Source organism: Protomyctophum bolini (genome assembly GCF_963924005.1).
Source record: "Protomyctophum bolini genome assembly, chromosome: 17".
Taxonomy (NCBI): domain Eukaryota; kingdom Metazoa; phylum Chordata; class Actinopteri; order Myctophiformes; family Myctophidae; genus Protomyctophum; species Protomyctophum bolini.
The window spans coordinates 22,999,682-23,011,641 of NC_137878.1; the positions used below are offsets into that span (position 1 = coordinate 22,999,682).

Below are 11,960 nucleotides of genomic sequence, written 5' to 3' on the forward strand. Positions count from 1 at the left end.
TTCTTTAAAGCTTAAACCATCTCATTCTATTAAGGGTCTATTTTCCCACCTTGCTCACTGGAAAGACTAAAACCAAGTGGGGAGCAGGAGGCCATACTGTTGGATACACTGTTCAGAGATAAGTGTGCAAATCCTACTTTAAAACAGTTGTTGCAGTACACTAGGGCGCTCATTTTCTGTGCTTATTTACATTGTGCGCCATTCTTCATGCAAGAACCTCAACCTTATAGGTCTGTTGGAAATAAATTGTGTACACGCCATTGTGGCGTGTACAGTACAAGTCCTCTGCTCAGTGAAGTCGTTCTGGTTGCCTCTCCAGGTTGTGTTATCCCATCTTGGCCCAGCAGGTGGAGTGTCAAGTATATCATTTTTGAGTGGTGCAACCACTCCAAGGAACAGCAATGTCCGTCCCTCCCTAATCCCTATGTATGTCCCTATGTTTAGGGTACCAACGCTGTTGCATCACACAGGTCTGATGTTTTTCATCTCCATCAGGAGATCATGCATTCACCTGTCCTCAGCAGTCATACTGCTAGGCCAATCAGCATGACAGCATCATATGTCTTGTGCACACTGCGAGCAGGCCAAGGGACCTCAATTCTCAAATATATTTAAAGTCTACTATGTCACTTTTTGAAATGAATAATCGTGGAGCAATGATCCTCCGGTTTATAGGGTACAAGCCATCCACTAGCCAACAATGCTCCTGTCCATCGTTTTTATGGGATGTACGTGTACCATAACTAGCCAATTACTTTACATACAATGTCAGCTTGCACCATCCACTGGTGCAAGCTGACATTAGAATAACTAAATATACATTCATCAACGTGAACCCAACATACCCAACCCCCCCCCCCCCCCCCCCCCAATTATGAGTAATGTCTATGTACATTCAATTCATTCTGAGCTTTCCCTTTCTTAACTCAGTCTTTAGCTACTTTTACAGAGTTTTGGGTGCAGAACTGCAGATGATGGTCAAAGCAGAGAAAGATGGAGAGGTAGACAATAAATGTGTATGAGAGAGAGAGAGAGGAAGACTGTAAAGACAATGGGCCCGATTCATCAAGCAATTTGTACGGCACGCTCAAAATATGAGCGTACCGAGATTTCCGACCATTCCCGCATTAGGTGTGGAATTCATCATTATTCTTTTAACGTGACTTGAGCGTATACTGTGCCCATTTTCACGTCAAGTCCAAGGCTGACTTATCAGGGATCGAGGTTCGCGTATATGTATTTAGAATGCTCATACTGAATCAATTAATAGTCCCAAACCTCAAATAAAATATGTACTGTATGTGCCCAACATTTGTCAACACATAATAAATAATATTAATATATATATATATTATAAAATCGGCTCTCGAAGATCAGGAAAGTGGCCATTGTAAAGATGTTTTGGCCAGTCTGTCCAGTTCAAAGCTTGTTGAAGGCGTGATATGGTGAGATGAGCAGTCTGCCTCATTGGGAACAGATGCGCCCCCATTTTGTCGTGGGTATTCATTTATAATAGGCTACTGTATATTGATCACATCATGAACGCCACAAATGCATGCCTCGGCAACTCCAAATGTCCTGTGATTCATTTAGGCTCATCAATAGGCTATTATGTATTGACGACATCATCACATGAATGCCTCTACTTATATTTACCATCTGATCTGACAAGGAAATATAGCTGTGTCATGTGTCCAGAACATCCATTCCGACATAAGACAATAGAGATAATATCAGATAAAATTATATTGATCAAAAAGACGAATTTCCCCTCATAAGGATATTTCTTTACCTCTGCAAAGGTGAGTGAACAATTGTTCAATAGAAATGGCTTTTATAATATCCTCGCCAAGTTTTATTAGCATTTGGACGTGTAATGGATCCATAGCATGCCAAAATAGGCTGATCTGTGGTGCTGCTGACACTCTGTAGGCCTATAGCTTGTAGATCTGTCCATTTCTAACCATGATAGTAACGTGGTTGTGAGACCATTTTTAATGATTCATTCCCAGGTTACATTATATGGAGCTAAAACGGGCGTGGATGTTCTACTACACCAGGCGAAACGCTTGGGGAAAGAGGCGAAATGAGCTACACTCATGCGATATTGGTGAATGGCACTTGAGATCGAGCGTACCGAAATATACACCCTCCTTTAGTCACTTTATTTACACCTGGGTGTACATTTCCCTGGTGAACCGGGCCCAATGAATGTACAACACATGTTGCACTGCTTTTTCATGGCTGTAGGTAGAAATGCAACTGCCTAAATTGCTAATATTTTTCAGGGCATGCCACGTGGTGCAGATTTGCGTTCTGTTGAGTCAGTGCACCTTTCCAGTAAAAAAAACGAACTCACTCCACCACGTAGCTGGACGAACATGTTGTATCTTCCGTATACGTATAGTAGGTAGAAAATAAATTGGTCCCCGGGAGATATTCCATGAGTACAATAGCCTCATACTCCCTTTGCTCTTCCATGAGGTGATCCAGATAAATGTGCAGCATTAGTCCCTGAGAAACCTTTTGATGCTGAGCTGGCATAGACAGATGAGGTCTAGGGTCTACCGGAGACTGCAGTGACATACTGTATAGATCCAGCTGTATGCAGCAGTCTCTCTAGTCTGTGGGATGTGCTGGACATGAGCGATTCACCTCAAACCACTCATCTATGCACCTGAAAAATAACAGAAGGGGATGCTTTAAAGAAAAAGGCTTCAAATGAAAGCAAAGAAATCCCATAACAATGGGGTTCAACATGGAAACGAGACACAATGTTGTCATTTTTTTACACAATATGTTTTGACACAATATTGGCCACGTGCAATAAGGGCTACGTGCAATATGGACAGATCATGTTTTTCTTCTTTCTCTCATGTTATTTATTTATTTATTGAAATGACTAGTGCTCAGCTCATTCTACTGTTACTACTGTACTACTGTAATTAATGTATCCTCCTTGCTGACATGTTTGCACCATTGGTGAGATGCGAAAATACTTTTCGCTGTGCTGTGCTGTACTTTGACAATAGATTGAATCTCTCATCTCATCTCATTTTATTTTGAGCATTGGGGGCTAGTTTTGAGCTGTCAGCAGAATCACTGTCATCATAGCAATGCCTTTTTATTCAACATGGCATTCTTTTGCCCAACAACTGGTTGGGGTGAAGGTGAAGATTTACCCGCTGGTTAGTAAATGTTTTACCCTTTGTGGTAGATGCAGAGGCAAGGCAGTCTGGCAATCGTGTCTCCCTGTTCCAGTTCATCCAGACAGATAGAACATTCCCCAGAGTCTTTGGACAGAATGTCCTCTGGGAAAGACAAAAAGAACATGTCGACTGACCATGAATATTTTGATCTTGGCAACGTATTACTCCCTGCTCAGCACAATTAGAAGACAAGGGAGCAGGGAGATATATCACAACCACACCTCAGGGGGAAAACGGAGGTTACAGGCAGTGGTGTAAATTAAAGTAATTAATACACTGTACTTAACTACAATTTTGAGGTAATTTTACTTATACTGGAGTCTTTCCAGTTTTCAGTACTGTTACTTCTACACCATTGCATCTCAGAGGCAAATATTATACTTTTACTCACCTACAATAATTTGAAAACGTACTAGTTACTTTGTAGATTTATTATTACAAAACATACATTAACCAGTTCAGCCCTAATTCGGGCTATTTATATTCTACCTTGTAGATCTGCTATACTTTCAGATGATTTTAATACATTACACACCTGTGAAATGGGACATTTGAGAAGGCTACTCTTACTTTTGATGCGATTACTTTTGTACTTTTACTCAAGTAAAGTTTGATTACTTGTTCGTAACAGACTATTATTACGTTTTAGTATTGATACTTTTACTGAAGTAAAACAATGTGAGTACTTTTTCCACCCACGTTTACAGGTGGAGCTGGGATGGCCAGCGGTAGGAGCACTCCATCAGCGATAGTGATGTTTGACAACAATGGGAATGATAGGCTAAAACAGACCACCAGATTGGTCAGCTGCTAGTGACGTGTCACAGTTACGTAACCCCCTGAGGATGTGCATATCTCATTTGAGTATATATCTGCCTGAACTTGCTCACAGGCTGAGGCTATACATCGTTCATATAGTCACATAGAGTCTTCTGCATTCACCCTTCCTAACTATTAGGACTGGAGCAGTGGGTGCTATTAATAGTGCATAGTAGGGAGCAGTTAGCGGTCCAGTGTCTTGTTCAGTTCAGGGACACTTTGACACACCGGCTGGGAAGGCCGGGGGTGAACTGGGGACCTTCTGATTCCTAGACGGCCTCTTTATCCACTCAGTTATGGCTGCTTGTGACGGTTCCCCTGTATTATACTGTATGTAGTTGGCTTTATGTATTTTACTTGAGTTGCGTTTGCTTTGCTCTTCTCATTCTGTGTTTGTCATTGGTTTTAACTTAACTTTAACTGCATGTGAAGCCACATAGTCAGAGTAATGGGATGGGATGTTAAGGACTCTGGAGTTATGGGCAGTCCCCCCTAGGACTTGGGGAGCAGTGTGATGAACGCCATCAGTGAAATTGGTGACTGTGAGCATCTGGGTGCCGGGTGCCCTTTTAAAGCTTGTCCGTTGGCACATCTTTGATTTCTGCACCGGTATCCGGAAAACTCGCCAGTTTTCCAACTCGCCGCAGCGAAATTCTTCATCATTATGCTAACATGCTGTCTTCATCAGTGTAGTATATGTCAAACCCACAGATGTTATAGTTCATCTCCAAAGTGAACAAATTATTTTGTGCAATTAAATGGTCAGCTATTCAATGATAAAAAGTTGAGTATGTGAATACCAATGATAGTAGGATATTGTTTACTAAAGAATTACATTGTTTCGGTACTTTCACTTTGGTGTTTAAACTTTACTTTAGCATTCCCACTTCATCTAGTTTAAACTCTAAACAACTAGTCTCTATCTCTGAATTCAATGCAATTTAAATGAAGGTGGAGAAAAACTAAAATGCACTAAACCGCAGCGAGTCGGTAAACTGGTAAGTTCTCTGGTGTCCTCTGCACCTCACCAAACATTTATGTTATATACAACACTCTCACCCACACTACACAACTGATTTCCACACCACCTCTGTTTATTCCTAGATTATTTATTTGATTATTTAATCTATACTAATTAACTTTTTAAACTGCGTCTCCTCGTCTTCTTTTGTGCTCTGGTACCCCTAGGCCTGTGGAATTACTCAACTGAGTGCTCTTGCTTTCTTCTTCAAGTTACACCTTGGCCTGGGTCATAATATCACTGCTCGATTAAGTTTTAGTTATTGAATGGATTGTTGCCATGCTGGGTGAATAGGGGTATTTTCCAACATTGTATCACACCCATGCTGGATGTGGATGGCAACGCTAGGTGACAAGAATCCCAAGCTACTGTGATGGATGAGGTCACATACAGTATGTGGCTACACGACGCAACATCCATGTATATAAGCTGAACCAGCTGTAAGCTAATAGCCATTTGATTTAACAATCATAAGACAAATGTCATAGGGCACCAAGGTGCCGTCAGAATGTTTTTCCTAAAGGTCTATACGGCAAAAGGTCTGCTGTGTGATAATGGTCAATAATCTTGGAGGTTTGAATCTTAGCATCGATAAAATGTGCATTTCAAGCATTGGTCCAGAGCCCAGCATTGGTGACTCCCGTTTAACTAAAAGCAAGATGTCCATCTGTGCCCAACATGAGATCACACATACTGTACGTCCAGTTGCACTTCATGTACTGTAACTATAGGCATACTGTCCATATGCCATGAAAGACATGGAGAGAAATTCTCACTTTTAGTTTTTCTTTTCTTCATAAGATATTCTGATATTCACATGTTTTGGTTGAGTAAAGAAAATAAATCCAGTTATTCTAGTCGGGTGATGGTGAGAAAATGATTTATGATGTTTATGCAAGGTGTTTAAAATGAGAGATATCCAGCTGTCTCTGCTTTCTCTCTCTGTGTTTCTCCTCCATTTACTATTGTGTTAACAAGCTATAGATTGTAGTGTACTTACTATTGTAAGAGAGGCTTGTTTTAGTGAAACACGCAAACAGGTGCTTCTCCATTTCATCTGCATCCACATATTTGGTGCACACAGGACAGTGGAAACCTGAGGGAAGAACACATAGGGACAGGTCGACAATGCTGAGGGTTTAATCCATACTTTGTCGAATTACTGTTATTTTCATTGAATGTTTCAGTTATCCATTATTATTTATAGAGCTACACAGTCGTGCGACTAAAATGAAGCTTCAGTCTCCACTATGCTAGTGGCGCGGCGGACGGAGCCGGTGTGCGTTAGGTTCATTGAAAATAATGGAGGCGGCTGTGCGCGCCGCGCGGCGCCGCGCGGGGGACGCAGCCGGTGTGTGTCGGGCTATAGTTTCCACAGAGAGAGAATGTGGGCCAATACATGTAGGCTACTGTAGATAAGGTCTATCTTGTGTTTTGCTGGACGTGCATGCTCAGGCAGGTCCACTCATAAACAGTAAACTGTCTGTAAACAAGCTGATGTGTGCATAACTGCATATACTGTGTGTATAGTTCAACTAAACCTCATCTTATAGTTACCTCATCAATATGGAAACTTAATGCAGGGAATTAAAATGGCTGGGGACACGATTCCAAATGCAATCAGTCTCATAGTTCAGAAAGTATGTATTTAACAATGTTAGTATTTGACCTTGACCTTAGACCATCAAATTGCACTATAAATGTATATTAAATTAGAGATCTAATTTCATGAGCTTGTGTTGCGATTTTTACGAATATGATGATCCCGCTGATGATGCTGATGATGATGATACAATATATTGAGTCATTGTGGACAGAGTGTTTATATGATTCCCGCAATTTCCTGCAGAGACTCTCTGTGACAAGTTACTGCTGCTGAGCCCCTGCTTAATATCTCTACAGTAATAACAGTGAGCGGATGCTTCCATCGTCATCTCACTGCAGCCTCTATTTATGACAAGCTATGCCGAATTCATCAATTAATTCAATAAGATGACGTAATGATATGATCCATATTCCCCTCACCCCCATTCTGCTGTTCTCCCATCTGTTAAGATTAACAGGGTATAATGGCAGCCCACCCGACAGTGGAGATAAAAACTAATGTTTGAAATTATAACACTGTTGATTAGAAATAAGGTGACATGCACGCACGCACACACACACACACACACACACGCTATTTTCGGCAAAGAGGTTTGGTGTAGAGGGAATTAAGAGCAGACTAAGTGAAAGTTTCGAGGTTTTATGTGGAAAATATACACAACACATCAACATGAATCCAAGTCAATGCTACACATTGATAGTGCTGTCTATGAATCTATGAAAAGGTTTAATCTGCAACACAATTCTGTACAATATACAATGCGTTCCCAGGCTACCATAGATAAGTCAAGATACTATGATACATATATATATATATGACTATACTCCTCTGGTAATGCTATTGGGGGCATCTGTAGAAGACAAACTTAAGAGGCAGACCGTATGATTGCGAACGCAGTGAGCACTAACTATGAGACCTAGCAGAACATGTCTGTCTGTCTGTCTGTGTGTCTGTCTGTCTGTCACGCTGTAACACCACCTGCCCGCCACCAGAGGGCGCGGCTGTATCACACAAAAAACCACACACACATAGTCACATACACACACTAAAAAAATCTTTAAAAAAAAAATCTTAAAAAACCCAAAAATGTACGAGCTGCGTTCGCTTCCCGCGTTTGCGCGTCTTACTTGTATACCTACCTACCTACACATCAATGTCCCTGGGCTAGAAAGGCTACAACACTAGACAGGGACAGGGTGTTCTTCTTTTCTTCTTTTGTTTTCATTTATGCTCTGTGTGTTTTTACGGCATGGTTGACTGTGCAGGGGGCTAGCGTATAGCTTTAGAGGGAGTGTGTGTGTGTGTGTGTGTGTGTGTGTGTGTGTGTGTGTGTGTGTGTGTGTGCGCACCTGGAGCTGGACCAAACGCATTGTATGCACGCTGATGAAAGTGTGAGTTTTGAAGGGCGCTCCTATGTCCAGCTTTTGGTGTGTGCGCACAAACTTTGTCCTACACAAACATTAAAATGCCATTGACAATGAATGGACAATTTTGAGTGTTCGTGTAAACACAAACGAGACGAAAACTTGTGATTGGCTGAAATGAGATGATGCGATGATATGAGCACCCCTCACTTGTTCACACAGGTGTGATTTTAATTTTAATTTAATTTCATAATTGATGTCAAACCGTCACTTTTCAGGCTGAAACCTTGCCAACATTTGGAGTCATATATTATGTCATAGACATCATGGATGACCAATGACACAGGCTGCATGTCCACATAATTAGATTTATTTTCTTGTGACTCGGCAGTCCTGCAGAATCGCTTGTTTGCTGGACGTATAGTTGTGGTGCTGTCTGTTTGGACAAGGAACTACATCACGTCCATTTAGGGACGTCAGCTGACTGATAAATTGCACCTTATATTTGTATATCTATATTTGTTCCTAGGAGAACCTTCATGCAGCACTGATGATAGTCAAGGGCTGAAACATTTGCTGCTTTTGTAATTTACTTTTTTCTTTTCTTTTTGAGCTCCAACAACGTGTGTCTTTGTGTGTATGTCTATCCCTAAGTTTGCAAACTCGACTATTTTTAAGGCAACATTGGTATGCCATGGTCTTATTGGTTATGTGAAACAGGCCAAGCAGACCTGTCTCTCAGATGTGCAGAGTCATCATGACAAATGTGTGTCTAATGAGCAACGGTTATTTGTGGCGTAATTAACAATTAAAGAACGGTAATAGACTTCCTCCTCCGAGAAACTATAGGCGACTATAGGTTGTGCTGTAAAACTGTCTGTCTGTCTGTCTGTCTGTCTGTCTGTCTGTCTGTCAGTAATTTATTAAGGCCTAAGTCCCTGGTGTCCTGACACCCACCATCTGTTAACACAGCTTGTGTTGCACAGGGTCTCTAGATAACGTCTAGATAAAGAACAGCACATTTCTATTCTACTGTGATTCTGTGTGTCTGTTTGTGTGTGTACAGTGTTCATACAGTGAGAAACAAAAGAGTCTAAATGAGGTCAGAATATCTGTGTGTGTGTGTGTGTGTGTGTGTGTGTGTGTGTGTGTGTGTGTGTGTGTGTGTGTGTGTGTGTGTGTGTGTGTGTGTGTGTGTTTGTGTTTTCAAGGCAATGGGTAACCAGAAGGAAGCTCTTATCTAATGACCTACATATTTTCTCTTCCTTCTCTGCCTCACTGATAAACACCCCAGTTTTACATGACAGGGGAGGGAATGGTGGTAAGGAAGAAGAAAAGTTTAGAGACACAATCATTGTTATAATAAACATAGCAGCCTTTTCTAGAACTATAAACTGTTACATCAACCAACTGTGTAAACTATTATAAATGTAGTAGGCTACAGTAGGCCTACAGACAGTAGGCTACTCGACAGGCTACTGCATGTCCTCGTTGCCATGCTCACTGTTTTCTTACCTCCTAGCAGGTGAGGGGATAGGTGAGCCGGTAGGGATCCAATAAGTAGTCGTTGCCCTCCTCTAATGGACAGTTCTCTCTCTTCCTCCATGTCCAAGCCATGTGAAGCTGATCTATTGTTCGGTATGTTGACAGCAGAATTGGCCAGGACTCCTCCTGTGTACCGAATTCGTGGTCCATCGGGCCCATTGGTGTATCTAAATCCAATCCTATCCGCCCCGTCAGAGTTCCCAGATGGCAGGTCCGAACTGGAATAAGCCCGGGTTCGACCATCAAAATCGGGAGCGCTTTGTTTTGCACCCATGCTCACTTAGCCAGTATGAAATCTTCAAAACAGCTTTTTTTTTTTACCAAACTTTAAAGTTGACCAACAACGACAGTAGTCCTGGGCTACGACACATGTTTAGAACATGTTTTAGTGCGCGTCCCGTGGAGTGGAGTTGACGACAACGGCAGCCGAAAAGAAACAAACATGGGCTATTACAAGTGTTTAACAACAACGACAATAAGTTATAACCGTCTTAAAGTTGTCATAGTTCGCGTTACTGTCGGAGCAGCAGAGAACGCACCCGAGCATACATTGCACGCGTCTTTTGAAGCGCTTTCTTTACTTCAAACAAAGTCTTTGTTTTAATCGCGAAAGAAAAACAAACGGTGAAGATTGAAACAGAGCTCACGCCCGTCTAGTCGCAGTTTGTTTTTGTGCCTCAGTGTGGTTGCCTGGACAGAGACGCGCAGGGAATCAGGGATTGTCCTGTGAGGAGCGTCAGGTGGCGACGTGACGTCAAACCATGCATGTAACCAGTGGTGTTGGACATGAGTAACGATTCGAAGTAGACTACATGCATTTATAGGCCTATGTTTGTGGTGTAGGCTGCTTGTTGTAAAATAAATATCTGTAGGCTATAGTAGCCTATCTGTAGATCTGATTTAGTACTAATACATTTCTATTAAATGATAAAGCTTAATTTTATTGATCAATCAATTGATTGAAAGAAGTAGGCTACTCAGATTCTTTACTTATACCCCATTAAAGTGAAGGCATCTGTGTCATTTTAGATTTGATTTAAAAAGCATGATTTTGTGGGCTACTTTTTGGCACAATCAATGACATATAGGCCTACTTCAAGTTCATTGTATCATTATCAAAACTATACATTTTCAAGGTTTTGTTTGACAAACTTTTTTAAATACACCCATGTTAATTAAATTAAAACCGTAGTGTTTTGCCAATTATATGGGGGCCCACTTGCAATATCCTCATGGCCCACATGTTGAGAATCTCCTGGGATTGGAACAGCCATGGTCTCTGGCCAACCACTAGCATGTAGTTATAATATTGTACCCACTCCTATCCTAGTCCTATACAGATTGGTTTAAATCAGTGGTTTTCAACCCTTTTCATATATCAAGGACCATTATTTATTCAGCATTTGAGCCACGGACCACCATTTGATGACATTTAGCCAAATTCTTATTTCTTGTCGTTGGATAAGATTTTGTCCACAATTCCATGCCATCAAAAATAACAATTCTTCTACATTCTGTGATTGTGTAGACTTTCTTATATGTTTAACAATAATTTAACTCTTGATATTTTGATTTTTTCCTTCCAAAATTCATTTTACACTCTCAAGAGTTAAAGATAGGGGTCCATTAGTTTACCAAGTCTTCCGTCATTTAGCTGGGGATCACCTGGAGCCCCCTTCAAGGACCGCTGGTGGTCCCCGGACCACAATGTTATGGTCTTTTTGTATTTCCAATGTATTTGTATTTAGTTCATAAAGTTAACATAACTATAATTAAAGGCATTTGAAATGAAAGAAAAATGTTACTTTTCAGGATTCCAATTCAAAAATAGCAAAAATGTATTCAGGACTTAAATTCAAATAATAGCAAAAATAGCCGATCTACAAGCTCAAAACGCGTCACACTGTGACCCGTTTTGAGCTTGTAGATCGGCTATTTTTCCTACGACAGTATTATGCAATGTGGCCCTCTGAGTGAGTGGGGATATATAGTGGCCCTCGCCATCGTCAAAGCTGCCCACCCCTGTTGTAGACCTTGTCCGTGGACTTGTGTTGCTGGGGAACAGCTTGGGTCCAATTTGATTTGCTGTCAGCAACTGATATTCATAAACACTGGCTGCAACAGGAAATTAAAATGGACTCATTCATAGAATGTTATGCTATTAAAGGGATAGCCGCCCTATTTAACTTTCAAATAAAATAACCATAAAAGAAGGGACTCCCGCATGCACTGTCTTCAAATGCAGATAAATAGTTTATTAGGGAACCAGCAACGTTTCTGCCTATATCATCAGGCTATCTTTAGGGAGTCCCTTCTTTTTCAGTACGTCGGGCACTTGGCTGTCCTTCTCCTACACAAACTGTATTTCCCCATCAATCCAAAAGACCCCTCCAGCA

General features: G+C 41.2%; 1 protein-coding gene across 1 annotated transcript; it reads right to left on the minus strand.

Moving 5' to 3' along the window:
- Nucleotides 1-927: 927 nt before the first annotated feature.
- Nucleotides 928-10,224, minus strand: LOC308331981 (E3 ubiquitin-protein ligase znrf2-like). Its single transcript, XM_080787557.1, has 4 exons — nucleotides 9,535-10,224; nucleotides 6,050-6,145; nucleotides 3,206-3,311; nucleotides 928-2,677 (listed from the first exon to the last, which is right to left on the minus strand). Exons 1-4 carry the CDS (start codon nucleotides 9,836-9,838, stop codon nucleotides 2,620-2,622), a joined length of 564 nt encoding a protein of 187 aa, XP_080643683.1. The 5' UTR covers nucleotides 9,839-10,224; the 3' UTR covers nucleotides 928-2,619.
- Nucleotides 10,225-11,960: the final 1,736 nt, after the last annotated feature.